At 40.1% G+C, this 19786-nt stretch overlaps 1 protein-coding gene across 1 annotated transcript in view; it reads right to left on the reverse strand.

The window, feature by feature from the left end:
- The window catches only part of LOC137608133 (ankyrin-1-like), a 62856-nt gene extending 44264 nt beyond the window's left edge, over positions 1–18592 (reverse strand). The window contains exon 1 of the mRNA XM_068334210.1: positions 18467–18592. Coding sequence (XP_068190311.1) covers positions 18467–18592 — 126 coding nt within the window. The remainder of the gene's footprint in view (positions 1–18466) is intronic.
- Positions 18593–19786: the final 1194 nt, after the last annotated feature.

Genomic DNA, 19786 nt, shown 5'->3' on the forward strand with positions numbered 1-19786 from the left:
GAGGAGCAAGAGTGGTGGATAGCAGGAGGCGGAGGAGTAGGAGGAGGCGTTGGAGTACAGGAAGGACACACAGAAGAGACGATGGGGCCATCTCACGTTGTAAAACCAAATAAAAGGAAGGCACATAAAACTTAAAAGTGTAACGAGAGAATGAATGAGAGGGTAAAGGAGAGAGCTTGGAAAAGAACCTGAAACAGCTTTGTATACAGCTGATATCATATTATATAACAACTCATTACCAAACACAGTCCCATTCTTTTTTGTTTTCTTCCCTAAAAAACTTTTTGTTTAATACAGATGGAAACATTGGTGAGGGTTAAAAGTATACAAATGCATTCATGAGATCTACAGTTATATACAGAACTAAGGGTCAGGTGCAACTGGGAAAGATAAAATTAAGAGAGGGACATTATGTGTAAAGTAATGGTGTGCGTATAATGGGAGAGATCTTGGAACAGGAAAAGGTTGGAGGCCATGGTCAAATGCTGAGCAGCACCTCTGGGAGCAGTGGGAATACACTGGCTTCCATACTTGCGGTGTGTCAATACTGGCTGTTTAGATTTGGATCTAAATTTCATAAAAATTTTTGAAAATCATTCTTTCCTTTGATTGTCTTTTTCCTCTTCTCAAGACGCTTGACAAAATTAATGAAAATATTCTTGTGATAGAAGGGTTACCCCACACAAGGGATGACCCACTGTCAACACGTCACTTTTTTTTCTACTTTTCATGTTGTCCTCAGATTCAGTGTATATTTCTTGGAATTTTAGAATGGCTAACTTTCTACAATAGGTTCAGAAAGACTAAGGCATATTTTACTGCGTTTTAATTTTTGATCATCTAATTTTATTTGGTCATTTTGCTTTCCTTTAAGTTCTTATTATAGGCTCGTAAACATATTTCAATGACCATCTTACTGCTTTTAATGCATATTTTAAAAGATTCACCTGGATGTAGATGAAGGGATATAATATTCTATCTATTATAAAGCTCAGTGAACAAAGAATTCAGTCTTTAATTTTTGATACGGGGTTCATTATTTATGTTCCTGAGTTATTTCATGAACTCAGATGACTTATGCACTGAATAAAACACAACAACAGTCATGAGTGTAGAATAGTGTTGCTTAAACGTACATCTGTGACACTGCTTTGTGAAACTATTGCGACGTAAAGCAGCACCATGATGCTGTTTGTCTCTGCCTAACACACTCAGCCTGCCTCATTCCTAAGTAACTGTACAGTTGTGTTTACATAAAGCATCTCCCGCTTTATAAATGTTGTGTAGCAGTTACGCCTCCTCCTCCTCTCATGAATAAAGCAAAAACATTAGATTAGATTGCAGGAAGTCAACTCAAAACATACCAATGAGGTTGCTCAAAGATGACTGTAGCATGAATCACTGGTTGAAGACAGAGTTAGATGTCAGATGTTAAAAAACTAGAGATTGTAGGCTGAGAAGAAGTGACGGATGGGCTGAGAGGACGAGCGTATGAGGAGTGGGTGGGCAGGAGCTGCTGCCCTATGGTGACACTGAATGACTGACTATCAAATCACTTGTGTCACACACCAGGACTAAAGAGAGCCCCGGAGCTGACGCTAACACAGACAAGCATGCTGATGGACACAGCAGGGTTTCCACTATTGTGCTCCTTGCCCGGTCACCCGGCAGGTCCAAGCCGTGCGCCGGCTCTCCAATTCTAAACATTGGGGAAATCAATTTTATAAATGTTAATAGCGTAATGCTAACAGAACAGATAAAGTGGGTCTCGGTGATGCACCCAGTTATTTTGTAATCCATCTTCACAAAAGGAAGCTGACATGAGCGAGGTTTGATGTAATGATGATTTAATGAGCTTGGAGAAACAAACAAGAAGTATACAGTGAACTATATCATTATCAAAAAGAGAGAATAACTTATTAGAACAAAGAACCCCAGTGGTAAAGACATGATGAGGGAAAATAAGGGAGTGCTGAGTCCCTTCCAGTGCCTTGGGTAGCCGTGTCTTTCCCCGGAGCTAACAGAGTAGCAGAGAAGCTGTCCTACATCAGATGAGACATGATACTGATGACACATCATCGCACTCGCCTCACTTCACTAAGATAAGGTTAAATTGGCTGTCAAATTCCAAACAATTAAAGTGGTTCATTTCTCAAAATAATAATGGCGCATACCTCTTAGCCTTATTTTTGCTTAATGATGTAAATTAGCCAACTTACACTAGTGAATAGCTTGGACACAATATATGGAGCAAAAAGAGTGAAGATAATGCTCTCTCCTCTATTCTTTGGGTTCCAGGTGCCGTAATGCTTTTAACTCAGGAAATGACTGGTATAAATGCTGCTTTAAACATCTAAACTCTGGTTTCTGGTGATGAGAGTATCTGTTTGTTAGGATTGACAAGACCTTCATTAAAAAATAAAACACACTGTAAAAAGATACCTGGCCAACTTTTGAAATCTGTATCTGCAAAAAATCTCCACAAAATACCCACATTTACAGTTTTGTGGTATGTAGTGTTTTGGTGTTTTTAAATGTATACTTGTTTACATCACTAACTCACACCGACTACGAGTCGGCGTGAACAAACATGCTACATCATCTACAGCCTGTTGTCAATGCTCAGCTACAGAAAGTGACATATGTTCTTCTCTGCATGGTGTAAAGAGTTGGACACACATGCACGCACGCACACACGCATGCACGCACGCACGCACGCACGCACACACACACACACACACACACACACACACACACACACACACACAAGAATACATGTGTCAGCTCATTGCTCCCAGGAAGTGCGCATGAAACAGACGCAAACCAAGTCTACGTGATTTTACTTTAACAACAGTCTAAAGTCCAAGCCATACGTGGCCCTCGTCTTAATCATAATCTAATTTTCCAAGCAAATGCAGGCCAATATTGTCTGACATTCATTCAGCCCAGAAAACTAGTCTCCCAGCAGGCGTCACAGGACTGCTGGAGTTAAAAATCTCTCCAAAGCCTCTCAGTGGCAAACTGCATCAGATATACAACAAGGAACGAGTGATCGACCTACAATAAAGGCGTTATATGTAGGGATGTACGATAGCTAGATAGCGAGATAGATAGATAGATAGATAGATAGATAGATAGATAGATAGATAGATAGATAGATAGATAGATAGATAGATAGATAGATAGATAGATAGATAGATAGATAGATAGATAGATAGATAGATAGATAGATAGATAGATAGATAGATAGTATCATAAGAAACACTGAAATGTGTTTGGACATTTCCGTGTGTGTGTTCATGCATGCGGCATCGATATGTCAAGACACAGCATGGAGTGCCAGCTCCACAGCGCTGTCTGTTAGTGACGGCGGGTCATCACTAATCACCCAGTGGGTGTAGTGTCATACCGGTAAGTGACATGCAGAGGGAGCAATGGGGGTGCTGCTGGAGGAGGACAAAAAGTCAATGAGGACAAAGAACTGAAGGACAAGTCCAGAGGAGGGTAGAGTCAGCTGTGCCTGTAAACTCATAATCACTTCTATCTCTGCTGCTTCCAATAAAGCAATGATATAGCAATAATATTAATGATAGCATGAACAGTGTCTGGCAGCTCTGCCGACAAACATGAGTACTGAACATGGAATTATTTAATCATCAATTAATTTAGCAAGGTTTTATTGATTCTTTCTTGATTGATTGTTGCCAAATCAATTCATGTTGGACTTTTTAAAATAACTCAGTAAATGTGAACCTCTGTTGAATAGTGAGATGACATAAATATGCAAATAAACATGATGTTAAGATATATAATCAACACTTATAAAAACCAGAACCTCAAACCACAAAATCATCTTCACGGGCAATCCTAAGAGAATGATGGCATCGCCTTTGGCCACAAATTACTGTTGCTGCACTGATGGATTTCAAGTGATTGTTTGTGGCTGGTCGATAAAGAGCTTCCTCCTTTATGATTCAGCATTCTGCCCATGCTCTCAAGGGATGTTTTGGCTCAAGAAAAAGCTATTCATCATTGGGACAAACTCCTCACGCCAGGGTCAGGAGCTGAAGCACAAGGTCCAGTCTGGGTTAACACACAGTTTGCCAATCTGAAGCTACATCAAGGGGATTATCCCCAGAGACCATGGAGCTAAACACATTAAATTCAGGGGGAAAAAGTGGAAATGAGCAAATAACACAAAAATAAAAATAATGTGACATTAATCCACTCCTTGAATTTAGGGGGACAAACATAATCCTTAAAGGGGCAGGGGGGGGGGGGGGGGGTAAAGAAAGAATCCTGGACATCAGCTGATTTTTTTGTTTTTTTCTGAATTTTCTGTTGGTATTTACATTGAAACTAAAGCCAACACCATGATATGATCTCATCATATGATGTCTACCCACAGATCAATGTCCATACAGATTTTCATTTCTATTGAAGCGACAATCCTGATGAGCTCACGAGAGAACATTCTGTACAGACATAGACAGCATCATCAAACCTTACCAGCGCAAGCAGGTGAACATGCATCCCAGGAAGCATCAGCATGACGATGACATATATCACGTAACATCCCAATGAGAAGTCAGTCAGTCCTTTCCAAAGCTCATGCTATAATAAAACTAATGCATCAGGGAAAAGCTAAAAATAGGTGTGGACAAGCTGACACGCTGCATTTGCAGAAAAGCGTCCTGTCGTTCAGCCCACAATCAATCATCCTTATCTATCACCAGTTGTTGACATATTTCTGTGCCGTATTATGTTATATATGTTAGGATATTTAAGGACTGGAGAGTAAAACCCTAAAAAACAACAACCCTCATTTAATTTTGGGACAATACGTATGCTATTTTGAAAGCTCCACTTATAATTGCGCTAACTTCTTCTCTTATGCAGCCTGAACGCAGTCACACCTTTCAACTTCCAACAGACGTGGCCTTTTCATTTCACACACACACACATCTGGCTTTGAGCACAAACTGTGTACTGTATTTAGCATTCTCTCTCTAGTCTTTAATTATTATTTCACGTCAAAGTGAAAAGACCCCGCAAAGCCATATTAAAATAACCATGAAATTTGAGACACGGGGATAATACTGGTGCAGTATTATGCAATTATGTTAGATATTTCTTGGAACTTTAAGCACATGTACAACAGAAAACTCTACAACAGACTGCAGGGACATCTCCTGATATTTTGTCATTTTGTTCTGAATCAGCAGAAGACTTCCTGGATCATTATAAAGCCTGTTATTTGTTTTTTAAATGAAAAACTGGCATGCAAAGTATTTGAGCACATGAAGGTGTGTGATCAGTGCCAGAATCAAATGCACAGCAACCAAGGCATAATTAAAAACTGAAATAGAGCTTATGTGCTGTATTTATAATAAAAATAGTTTTCCTATCTATCTTTAGTGGAAGCAAATTATAGTGTAATCAGTTACTAAATCTCGAGGATAAAGGATGTGATTTTAATATGTATGCTCTGGGCTTCTTTCAAAGGCGTGTTTTGTCCTTTCACCTTGGCTTTCCCCATGAGATCACAGAGGCAGAGCCAGCAGAACACACCCTGACACCCTGCCAGTCGGTCATAACGCCTTTAAACAGCTGAGTCAGACTTTCTGCTTCATTATAACCGGGCCACGATCCACAAATATTTTAGCTTCCTTGTCTGACTCACACATGTGAGACAGAAAGTCGCGGTAAAAACTCAAATGTGGTTAGCTTGAGTGAGGCGTGTGAATTCAAGACACAAGTGCAATCAATGAACTTAGCCAGTGTTGATTGATCGCAAAAGGTGATCTTCCCTAACGTAGTAGCTGCTCTCCTGTATCACCATCAACAGCTGTTTGAATTTAACTCACTAGGAGTCGCTGTGAATGACTCAAAGAGTTGATCATACAGCATCAGAAGCAAACAGGAATTCTTACTGATTCTGCTTCGTGCATTTCTGACTTACAGCTTATGGGAAATGACAAACAGGAAGAGGTGAATGAAAGACAATCCTCCACATAACAAACAGGATCCAGTTCTAAAGGCTTGTCATTCAAGCGGCTCTTTAACCAGGATGAATGAGGGGTCTAAATAGTGCGTGTAATAGTTCTCTATTGTGCTTCCACAGCAGTATGACTTTCCATCTGTACCTTTGCTGCTAACTCAGGATCATATACAATGCTAGAAATCAATTTCTTACTCATCACAGGCATCTATCTGTATCTATATATTATATTATTGTACTATCTCTATGTCTGTTTTTATACTACTAGTGGATTTCTGTCCTCTGGATAATGCATTAATTCAAGAAAATTAAATAAATGTGATATATGTGCTTGGATGTGTTTAACATACTGACTAGCTCATGTTCTTGGTTGGTCAGGAAACAGGAACGCATGCTGGATTGAGCCAAAGGTAAGTAGGTGCAAATGTAGAGGGAAATGGGAAGACAAATCTTTATGTCACTTAATGAGAGTGAATCTGCACACCAAGCAAAAAATTTGCATTTGGTCTGATATAGGACACACGCAACACATGCTTCCTTTATAGGTCAACAAAAGCGAAGCCCTAACGTCACAACAGATGCGCACAAACACCACTTAGTTTGATCATGTTAATGACCCATATATGTCAATATCTGAAAATAAATGCAGAAAATATACTTGAACACATGTAGAGATTCAGACCTTTCATGATACATGACATTTAGATATAGGGCACAGGTATGTTCTGGGTACATCACGCATTAAATCAGTATTCTTTGCTATCCACCAATCATCTATGGACTCATATTTAGTTTTAAATGTCAGTTTTGCCGTTTAAACACCCCAAATATTCTTGGGGAGGAATAGGTATGTGGTCCTTAGCCAGCGGACCCATGACGTCTACCAATGCTCTGCTTTATGAATATGAATAAGCTGATATTTAAATGATTAGGAGAAGGAGGGCTGCTGTTTTTCACTGTGTCTGTGTTGATTACATTCTGGTCCTCCCAGTTATGGAAAATTATCATTCTAGTTAGTCTTATTAGTAGCAGGTGGCATGCAGGTGGGTGAAATAATCATCAATGAGGAAATATTTATTACATGACCTACAGTGTCCCAAACGATATCTCTTGTGTATGAACAGTTTTTTACCACAGAAGGGACAACAACTTAATTTAGTAATTTCAATCTCCTGACATGCATACTTTGTGAGATGTTATTAAATGTTATGTGTTCTTCTACACATGCAGGACAACAAACACCAACAAACACAGAACAATGTTCATTCAGGTGTAAGCCTGTAAATCATAGAAAATAATTTGTCCTAGTAGGTGATGGAGGACTCAAAATGTGGACAACGTCAGAGCCGGCCTATGCATCATTGGTGTGTTTGTGTCGGGAAGTAGTCTATGTAGGTATGCCTGAAGTGTCCTTTAAATAGCAGGGAAATCACTGCATCATTGGCATAGGATCAAGCAAATGTTTTCCAGTTCCCGAACTTCCTTCCACCTTATTTATGACTAATACATTGTGGGCACACAAGTAGACAACACGGATACATGCTACACAAACAGCACGGGAGCTGGGAAACAAAGTTCCAACTGCGTCCATCAATTGCAACCATCAGTTGCAAATTGCTAATATCCAACACCAGAGAGGCCAGAGGGTTAATTTGGGTAGGCCAATCAGCTTCCCAACATCCTTCAGAGCCCTCATGTAAATCCACCTTATAAAACACCCCCTTCAGTTTAACGGACCTACAAATGATATTTGGAACAACACTGGGTGTTATTGTTGGGACAGGATAAATCATGAACCGCAGGTCTCCTACACATGTGGATCACTGGCAAAACCAGAAAAATCCTGGGTTGGACAATCCAAAATGTGATAGAGGCAAGAGTTGTAATGATAATTTATAGAATGAAAAGGTGAGAGTCTTTAAAGAAATGGTAAAGTGAGGTGGGGATTGAGGCTGAGATCAAGTCTTTTGGAAAGAAATAAAAGCCACCACAGCCAGGCTGTCATTCTGTGAGATGATACAAACACAGTTATGATTATGACAAAACATCAGTTACATCAAGGTAGCCCACTGCAAAAAAGTATGGCTAAGCAAACTACTAGGTCTACTAAGGCCATGCTTGTCGGGCTCCATCCAGGAGTTCAAAATTAAATTTGCAATTAAGTATTAATACAAATTCAGTGTGGGCTGCTGATAGGTCTCTTTTTTCGGCATACATGTTCACAATCATAAGTGCAACAGAGGGATGATGACAGAGTCAGTCTGAGTTTGCTTCTAGCAGCCCCATGTCCCCAACCTGGCTGTCATCTATGAGTGCTGACGCAAGCTCTCTTGGATCCTGCAGTGTGAAGTGCTATCAGTGAATGAATGGCAGCTGATCTTTACTGAGATGTCTGCAAACTGCTGATGTTATCTCCTGACGTTTGCAGTAGTTTCACAACTCAAAAAGCAAAACTGTCAACAGAAAATAGAATATATACTTTGATCCAGTTATTTTGATTTTGACCGTGTGTGTGTGTGTGTGTGTGTATGTGCATGTGGAGGTGGGGGGGGTCTAAAGACCTGAGTGATGAGCCTGAAGAGAGAAAAGCCATTCCATCCACCATCAGGCAGCAATCTCACTGATGCATGATATCCTTTTTCATCATGCACACACACACACACACACACACACACACACACACACACACACACACACACACACACACACACACACACACACACACACACACACACACGTGCACTCACAAAACCAATTAAACCACCTCTTGATTCATGACCTCATTTCCATCTCGAAGAAGCTAAAAATCCTTAAGGAACACAGCTGTCCCATGGTCTCTAGCCACTCTTGCCACTTGGCCAAAAAAGGGTTCATAAGGGAAACACTCTCCTTATATCAGGATGATATAAGGATATACTTACGTCATCCTGCTACTTAAATCAGGATGACATAACTATGGAAAATATTTGTAAGTATATATCACAGAACCACTACTTTACAAAATCCTTAATCACACATTGCTTCCATTAGCCAGCACACATAATGTAGGATATGTTCAGGGCAGAAGAAGAAAATACTGGAGTAAGGATGTGCCCCAGAGTGGCTGCTACAGTGCATTAGTGGGCTCCTGCAGGCCACATGATCCATACAGACTTGAGGATTATTAATTCCATTATGTAATGCCCATCTCCATCTCTTCAGTGTGTGTGTGTTCCCTGAGTGGGCATATCAATGTGAGGAGCATTGTGCCAGTCTGTATCACTTTCACTTTTCCTCTGCTCACTAATAAGTAATTAACGTCTCTTACATTCTGATTTTGCACATGACTTGTCATTTACATCATTAGAACCAGGTTTATAGATTGCTTATGCGTTAATCATGTAAAGCTGATGTGCTTTGTAAGCGTTCTATAGTTCAGATGTTGTTTTTCATGAATCAGTCTGTGCTATGCAGGATTCTAAACAAATCTTGAATACAATTACTGTCTGACTTGTGCTTTTCTTTTTAATGTTGTCTCATCAGAGGCATCATGCATCAAAAATTAAATTCAGCAATTACATAAATCTTGGCCAACGCAGAGACTTTTGAGAGCATTTCTGAATCGACAAGCATTTTGACTCAAGCGATGTCTGGCAGGCAATCAGTGCGGCAAGTCGGTCTTCTCATCACTGACCAAGGCGCACTCTTGTTCATTTCCTCACACGTACATCATCCCACCATGTGAAGGTGTCACGCCATGATCGCTATGGTAACATCAGTCACTTCAGTACTGCTTACCCAGGGTCACTCTAAAGTTTGCCCTACAATTTACAGCTGTTCATCCCCCCCATGCCATGGCGTCACATCAGTTGGCCTTGCTAAAAATGCTTATGGATGCTGTGATTAACAGGTCCAGGATGTCAGCAACTCTTCAGAAACTCAGCGACTGTACTTTGATGTAAAGCCATGAGCACCGAGACTCACTGACCAGACCATTAACAAGACTAATGAAAGTGCTTACATCACTAATTGTTTTTATATTTCAATAATTGTTTATATATCGCGCAAAACGATTATATCTATTTGGTATTTATATAGTTTAACAAGATGTTTACATATTTAACAAAAGGGTTATACATTTAGCAAAATTTTCACATATACAAATGATGTGGGAGGCTAGGCACCTTTACAAAACAGCAAAAATAAAAGTAATAACAAGCGCAAAGTTGTGGTCGATTCTTAATTGTTGTTTATTGGTTATTTATATAGAAGTTAAATTTGGGGGAACAACTGAAAGAGTATTCAGTTGTGCTTTAAATAGAACACGACCAGATCCTGAGGGGTGCTTTACGATGGACTACATCAGGTAAAAAGAAACTCGGGGACCCAAAAACCAGCTTGTAAAAAACTGTGAGGGAAGAGTTGGGAAATTTTATCTTTCAAAAGGAGAGGAGAAGCATGCCAACAATCACAGAGGGCGAAAGAAACAGTATGTTTAGGCCTTTTGTGCCAACAGATGTGAGAATTAATATAATTTACAGGTATACAATATAAATGAATGACATAATAAATGTATTGTAATATTAAACTAATTCATGATATCATTTTAAGCTTGATTTTAATTTTAAGTTAAAATTCCTTCAGTAAGATACTATATCACTGTATGATAACATATTACTTCTTGCCCCTCCACATCAGAATACAACAGATGAACCGCATGAAAGTTCTACATGCTAGACATTAATTTTTTTTGTTCATACAGTGAAGATAACAATCTAATAACACTGAAAATTCAAAATGAGTTAGGGTTAACATAATTTTGGATTAACAGAGCAAAAGGTGCTTATATAAATTCACTTTGATCACCACATTAAAAATCTGTTGTGTTCTAGATAAGCCCACATGTGATGAATATCGATCATCGTGCTTCTTTTCTGGAATAATTTTGTTTTGTTTGAGTAAGTAAAGGAGTGTGGGAAACATCAGAGAATTACAGCAGGTGCTGGGCTAGCACACAGTAGTGTGTGGAGATAGATGGAAGCTTTGGTCTCAGATGCAGTGTAATCCTAGGCTGCAAGGTAAATATAGCCTGTGGCTACCTTGGGCTGGGCTGGCTGCTGTTTTCTCACTGTTCGACCTTGGCTTATTCTCTTCTTCCTTTCCTCAGAGAGGATGATAAGGCACCAGCCCACACTGTAACACAACCTGTGCTACAGTATCACTGAGTTCTTATAAAAAGAGAGAGAAATGGATCCCAATTGTCCTAAAATCTTCAGAGATCAGATAATACACTTTACCTCTTGGAATAGTTTGACATCAAGTAAACGTCCATCTTACGTGGTGAGCGTCCAGTGTTATAACAGCAGTACAGTTTTCATAGGGAATCAAACAATGATGTAAAGTCTACTGTGTACTCCACAACATTCAAATTTCTCTCAGAAGTTGGCGGTGACCAAATGGAGCTAAAATTACCAGTGAAAGTTAGAATTACATTTGCCATAAACACAAAGGTGTCATGGCCCCAGTTCCAGTTTTCCCTCTTGTCCTGTCCTTCTGAATTCACTCCCACTCAATCAAATGATTCCTGTCACCTGTGTTGCTTCAGCCATCTGTATCCCCTCTCCAGTCAGGCCCTACCCTACTTGGTCAAAGCTCAGTTTGGGGCCAGATTGTAGTGACTTGTCCCGCTAAAACAAAAACTTAAAATAAACTTAGAACTTGGACTTATCTCCTGGTGTACTGCTTTTGAGTCCAGACCACATCCGTGATAGTACAATCTGGCCATAGATGGACCCAGCATACCATTTCTCTTCCTCTCCACAGACTCTTCTAGCTTGAGCAGAGAGTATACCTGAACCAAATTGGTCCCAGAGCCTGATCTTGTCCTGGAACTCAAATCTCAATTCCAGTTTTCCCTCCTGTCCTCAGTATTCTGTTATCACTCTTGATCCACTCATTTCTGTCACCTGTTTTGCTGCACCTAAGTTTGAGGCCAGGATGTAGTGACTCCTCTGAGTCTGCTCACTATTTGATATCTTAGCCACAGTAGGATGTCAACTAGACATTGAGAAGAACAGCTTGAAGACACCTTGTCTATCTTGGATGAGAGGCAAAATGTCTTCAAGATTTTGCTACATCTCCAGTTGACTTTATTCAACACAGAAATCTACCATGACCTGGATGACTGAGACTCTTCAGGCACCATTGAACAACAGTCTGTTCAGCCACATAGCTCAGCTCAGGGAGCCACTGCTCACTGCTGTGTGCATTGTGGAATAGGGTTAGCTGTTGAATGAGTGTGTTGTCATTGCTGCAGCAACAATGGGCCTTCCTCTCAAAGCAGTTAAAGTAGCATAATGAAAGTAATTTTAGGTTGGATGGTCGAGGACAAATATTATGATATAATGATGGAAGTAAAAAAAGAAACACGGCTATTTTTAGAACTCCAAGCTGTTGGAAGATTCAGCTGCACTTTCTCTGTCCTCCTTGAGTAACTAGCTCGCTAACAGCATCAGCAAAATCCCTTGCCAGGTCTAGTTACTCCAGTGTATTGTTTTCCACAAGGACCAAAGTGAACAGAACACCAAAGAAAGAGGAACAGCTGGAGAAGAGAGTTTCAGCTTATTATGGAGGGTCAACTACAAGATTACAAAAGAGGACTGAGGTACCCTGAAGCTCTACATTTTGTGCAGAAATTCAGCCCTTTTGGAACCACAAGCAAGCACACATTCCTATAAAAGAACATCCGCTCCATTAGGAGATCTTTGGATCCATTGTAATAAGTGCAGAATGCACAAAATGGACCAGCCCAAGGGGGTTTATGCTGAGGTACTACAATGAAAGGTTTTCTGTCCATTCCACTCGCTACAGGGAACTAAAAATTAACCCAAGCGTTCATTAGTACAATTTGAAGATATCAAAGCATTTTCATGTACACTATTTCATTACTTCATTTATAGTATCACCACACGATTTATTTAAGAAACCACAGTGTAATTAAATACACAGAACAAAGAAATAATTATTGGTTACACCACACTTTAGATGACTGTGGCCAGATTTGATTTGTTTCCAACTTATTTAGATGTGGACAAACCTGGAATTCATGAGAATTTAAAGACCACATCTGCAAAGGTTCCTGGGAACTGTAGACTTTCACTGATTACCAGAGTTGTTATATTACATCCTGCTTCAAAGCGGTGATGTATTGTATTTGTCAGTGTTCGTGTGTTCGTCCATCCGTTCGTCTGTTTGTTCACCAAATATGTTCGCAACTGTTGCAGATAGAAAGATGAAACAAAAAGCACATTACTCGGGCGGCAAAGGGGATGAAAATGAGATGATGACCTTGACCTTGAGAAAACTAGGTCAAAGTCAGATTTCAATTTTTGTACACCCAGATAGAAAGAAAGACAAGGGAGAAGGCCAGTGTGAGTAAGACCATAGATCAAAGCTAGTGCTTTTGGAACCAGTCTCTGACTGCAATGGTTCTACTTTCATATGGGACTGTTTGCTCGCTGTGCTGCTCTTCCTTAACAGCCAGGCCAAATCAAACAGTCTAATCCAACCTATTGAGACTTTTTAATTTCCATTTCAAAATGTACTTTCAAAAAGACTATTGCTTCCACAATAATCAATCAGTGTGTTCACATGATTATTTTATTTTATTTTGTTTTTTACTAATCATGTCTGTCCATGTTCTGTACCCTTACACAGCATGGCCCCAACCAAACCTTACATTGGTATATAAAAGTATATCCTAATGAACAATTTCAGTTTGCTCTTATTACTCTCTTGAATATTGTTGATTTCATTTTTAGATATAAGAGAGGAAACACAAGAAATGAATGAGAAAAACAAATAGTAAAGGCTGTAGTTGATCACATGCCCAGATCTACTGAGCTGTATGACATGCACCTTCACCAGAAACCGAGGTGAATGCCACTTTACTCTCTTTACAGCTTCCCTATAACTACATTGCAGCCCAATCCATCCAGAATATTGATAGCATCACTGTTGGAACTGCGGTGGATAACCTCTGTGCAGTGGTAGGAGTAGGAAAGAGTGATGCCATGCTGCCGAGCTTGATTTACATCGAATGAAGCTTATTAACATTCCGAGACCATTATGACCATCTTGTGCCTCTTTCTCCTTTTATCTCTTTGACTTTCCTTCTCAATGCATCTTGGGTGAATGGTAACAATCTACTGTAGGGAGAAAGAGATTCAAAGAAAGACACACAGTGAACACAGAGACAAATGAGTGATGATTGAGGTAAGAGGTTTGCAGGAATGCTACTGTAACAGAAGCAGTGAACCAGAGGAGGTTCTTTTCCAAAAACATTTTCTTTATTGTGGAATGAAAGGTGCCTTCAGCTATAAAATTCTGCAGTTGCCAATACAACAACAGTAATGTTGTGACTTTCTTTTTATAATCAATATGCTGCTGTTGATTTATATTTAATGAATTACAAACCACAATCTGTGCTGTTGATACGTTTTGTGGATAACATTTCTGAGTATATTCATGGGGGCAGAGGCTGTCTAGTTTTGTGGACCCAGCACTGTCTCTATGTTTTTCCAATGATACTGTATATTTCTGTTAGTGTCTTCAGGAAATGACTCAGGCTATCATTGTGACAATTTACTAGCTATGATTGTCAGTTGGAAAAGGGTGGCCTACTCTCTCCAGATTAGGAAGGCGTTACTGCAACAACTGGAGGAGTCCTATTGGTTGCCAAAGTATGTCTGAATCTGGTTCACAAGTAATGGAAGAATGGGTTGAGAGATTGACGGACTGAGTGGGACTGGTTCTGCTGTGATTCAGCCTCGGTATGTAGTCAAGCCACAAGGAGAAGCTCTTCATTTTTCTAATTTTGGTCATGAGCTCACCTGCAAGAACACAATCACGGATACAAGCAGCTGAAATAAGCTTCTTCCACAAGGTGTCTGCACACACACTTCCCTTGGGAGATATTCTGGGCATGTTCCACTTAGAGGAGACCCCAGGATAGACAGAGGACATGCTGGAGGGATTTTGTCTTTCAGCTGGATTAGGAATTCCTTGGTATACCCCCAGAAGTGCTGAAGGAGGTGACTGCGGACAGTATATCAACAGTACAGCATTGTGGCATGTGAAAATGTCTGTGATGTCTTTGACAACATGTGGTATTAGAAGAGAGATTATCAACTTTAGCTGCTCAATAAACCAATGTCTATTTGGCCAGGATTCTACAAAGTGGAATCTCTGACCAGAAGGCGGCAGAATGCGTCATCATTATCTTGCTGGAATTAGTAGAGCAGAGGCAAGTAATCAGTTCATTCCCTGAAACAATGGTTTGTAAAGGAATTCAAAGGGGATGAGCCCAACTAAATTATACTAATAAGAAATCCAAAAACAAGATGAGAGAAAATGTAAGTAAGAAAATGTAATGTAAGTAAAACAAAGTTAGGAGGTCTACATCAGTGGTCCCCAACCCCCGGGTCGCGGACCGGTACCAGTCCGTGGGCCATTTGGTACTGGGCCGTTTTATTTATTTCTGTCTGAAAGATGTTTTATTTTGAAAAATTTCCCAATTCTCTGTTACATCCGTCTACGTCAGTGGTCCCAAACCGCAGGGTCGCGACCCGATACCAAATCGCGGAGTAGACCGAACGTCCGGAACACACTTCAGGTGTCATTGTCTCCCGTTATCCCTAGATCAGCGGTCCCCAACCACTAATTCTCATTATTTTAATTATTATTATTTGATTTACTTGTCCAACCTTTTATTGGAAATGATCTGTATTTCTCCTACGTTGAATGCACTGATTGTATGTCGCTATATTTCAAAATAAACCTCATCAGTGCAGTCACTTGAATCGAGTTTTTAATATAATTATTTCTTAAGATTATTTAATTTACAGAAATGTTGATTGTCAATTTATGACAAAAAAGGTTGTTTACTGTCTGTTGATGTCTGCATTTTACATTAAACCACTGTGGATGTTTTATTATTACATTACAGCTGCCCTGGCGTCATTAACTATTATCGAGCAAATGAAGACCGGTCCGTGAAAATATCGTCTTAAAGGAAACCGGTCCATGGCGCAAAAAAGGTTGGAGACCGCTGGTCTACATAATGCAAGAGCACCAGCATGACTCTTCTTTTACATTTGCTTATTTGGTTTGCAACTAAACAATTTACAAAACAATATTAATGTACAGATAAATATAATTATTTATGAGGGAATCCATTTACAGATTAACTGATTAAATGGCAATGTGCCTAGTTGTGGCTTCTCTTATAAATTAAATGCAAAAACATGGCAAAAATCCAATCTAACATTGAGTCTTGTCCACAGCCCACAATGGCACAAGAGAAGCAGTCACTAGCAGAGGAGCTAAAGATGTTTCTGTCTTGTAGTTCGATGTAATCCAGTGTTCCTCCACCAGAACCATTCAGTGACACAGCATTCATTGTGTGGCTAAGATAAGAAATGTCTTATATCTCCATCAGGTTATCAGCAAGCTCAGACTTAAGTCTTCTCCGTGTAAGAACAAGTTCCAAAACATTACATAACTCACATAAAATTGTTTATACTGCCCAATCAAATTCAGAATTCAATACATTAGTTACCCAAACCAGTCTCTTTATCAGTGTTGTTACAGATGTGACATAGTCACATTTGTACCATGTGCTGATGTAAATGTGTTTCTAATGACAAAACTAAAGCGGATTTCCTCTTGATAGTACATCAGTGTTCTGCCAAAATGATGTGGCATGCATCTGTTGAGAAAATTTGAAGAACAGGTAATGAAATTAATTAAAATTACATGAAGGATTACTGAGGTACAGTTTTGTCATATAATTACAGCTAACTACAGCATCTGACATTTGTAAATGAAGCATAAACTTGTTAAATAAGCTGCTGATCATGCTGAAAACATTCTTATGTGGAACCCCTTCTTTCATAACCAGACATACACTCCTATTTATGTTGAAATAACCATAAATCAGTTCCCTAAGGAAAGGAAATGACACTTCATGAGCTTCCCAGCTATATCTCCAGATCCCATTTCATTAGCTAGCCATCGCTCTTGTCCTTTGTGTTTCAGTCTTCCAGAGAGATGCTTATTCTCTTTTTTACACACACAAACACACACACACACACACACACACACACACACACACACACACACACACACACACACACACATACAGTACAGTACTTTATAATGAAGTGACTATAAAACAATTTGGAAATCCTCTCTTGCTATCAACTTAGCATTACTATGTGCATAAAATAAGTGGTAAGAGTTGAGAGCACGCATCTGCTTTGTACGCCAACTCTTCTGTACATGTCATAATATGAAATTCTTCAATGGGGAAAAAAATTATTACGTTGCATCTACTGTATTGTAGAAAATGTGCCTCCGTAAATAATTTCAGTGCTGGCAAGTATGAGCTTAAGGTGACACAATCAATAAAATCTACCCTTAAAGGAGCAGCCAGAGTGTGAGAGTGCAGGCCAGAAGTGAGGTGTGGATTTAATAAGAGCTCTTATGGATGATATGGATGATGATTTCCCGTGCCTAGCCAAATCTTAATACTCGACATATGAAATATTACAATCACAGAAAATTATGACATACAGTATATAGTTGACATAAAATTGTGAAACATGTACAGCAAAAAAACATACCCCAATAGATAAAATAAATAAATACAAATGGGTTTCAGTTGCAGCTAATCTATTATTGAAGTGTACTTCCATATCTCCCCTCCATTTTATATCAGCCCCTTGTGAACAACAACTAAAAAACATCATATGGGGAAAGACATCAAATTTGAGCAAAGCAGAGCTTTGTGGGACAGATTAGTGAATGCACCACATGTTAAAGGTGCTGCGACTGTATGCATACTAATAAATACAGGAGAAGCACGCCAAACTTGCATCGCATTATAGAAATTAGATGCACCCTTGTACCCCTGAACAACCCCCCCCCCCCCCAAAAAAAAAATAAAAAATAAAAAATAAAATACTGGTCACATGTGAAATATAATAAAATGACAGCCTGTTAATTCATCAACAGCAAATATTGCTGTTGCCACCTCCACTGACTAAACACCGTCAGACAAATACCAGCCTGAGCGCACAGCCTGCATCATCGGAGCATTTATGCCTGAATGGTTAGCCTTCACACACACACACACACACACACACACACACACACACACACACACACACACACACACACACACACACACACACACACACACACACACACACACACACACACACCAGGCGAGGCCACAGGACGAAATGTGTAATTGTACATGTGGAAATGCATCCTCACCAATCCTGCACAATAGATGCAGTGAGAGACAGAAAGACTCTACTAGAGACATTCAGAAATGCAGGTAGAGACAAAGATGAATGCAAGACCACCCCCCCCCCCCCCCCGCTTTCCCCCCCCATGTCTCCTGTGACAGCACAGCCATACCTTGCGCCGGCGATCCCTGGATCGATTCCTTTTTTTGATCTTCTCCTCCTCCTTCTCCCTCTGCTCCTGGGCGGCGGCCTCCGCAAGGTCCTTGGTCTTGCGGAGCTGCTTGGCGGCTTGCGCCATGGTGCCGCTGCTACTGCTGCTGCTGTTGCTCCAGTCACCGTCGCTCCAGCCCTCCTCTCGTTTGCACCACCACCACCAGTTATCCCTGTTTCCACCTCCCTCTTGTCCCCCGAGCCCCGTCACTTGCTACCTCTTCTCGGGTGGCCACCACGACATGTGTGCGCATAAGGCGACCAGTGGGAACGTCTGTGTCCAGATATTCTGTGCGTACGTGGCTGACGCGGTTGCTACAGCAGCCACAAAGAGAGATGCTACAGCTAGTGGTGCTGATGCTGCTTGCCTGTGCCGTGGCTGCTACTCATCCAGTCTGCTTGCACTGCGCTGAATTGCATCCCCTCCCCCTTCTTTCTTTCCTACATTCCTCCCTTCTTTCCTCCGTCCCTCTGCTTGCACAGACTAGTCACGCAGTAAGGATCCTGGTACAGAGGTCCCTCTTTTTCATCTGTCAAATGCTCTCCTCATCCTGCTGTTCTGCTGAAAGGCTTTTCTTTCACGGCACCTGCTGTTGCCTCGTGTGAGTGAGTTACAAAAGATGAGGGCGCCAAAGCTGTGGAATGCCTTCAGATGATTTTTTTTTTCTTTCTTTCACATTTTGCCTCCATGGCACCTCCCTTCTGGAAAGAGAGGGAAAAAAGACCAGGAAGGGAGAAAGATGTTTTTAGAACACCTTTTATCTAATACACATGATATCAGCAGTTGTTCTACAGGATGATTCTTTGCAAAGCTTCATCACTTTTAGACAATAACACACTATTGTAAACTCAACATGCTGCTGCACATTAACATTCACACTAGCCCATTCCCTAATGGGAATGGGCTAGTGTTTCCTCTTTCAATCACCGAAAGAACATCAGCATGGTTGGTTGATCCTGAAGTAGTAGACGAGTAAGCAGCAGGAACAGACTGAATGATTTAAAGCTGATAACAGTAACACAAATATAACTTTTAATAATTAATCACTGTAATAGTTAACTGTCGAACAGCCAAAGGTTGTTTGTGCAACTGAATATATTGATAAAATAATCAACTTACTGTATTTACTTGTTATATTGTATGAAGATTAGAATGGTCCCTAATGGAATCTGATTTGGCCTGGCATTTTTTCCACTTTTAGGGAAAAAATTATCTGGAAGGCATTTAATAATAATACTACCTTTTCGAACTCCTATCTGATTTTATGCATTAAATGCTGTC

Source organism: Antennarius striatus, chromosome 15 (assembly GCF_040054535.1).
Source record: "Antennarius striatus isolate MH-2024 chromosome 15, ASM4005453v1, whole genome shotgun sequence".
Lineage (NCBI taxonomy): Eukaryota > Metazoa > Chordata > Actinopteri > Lophiiformes > Antennariidae > Antennarius > Antennarius striatus.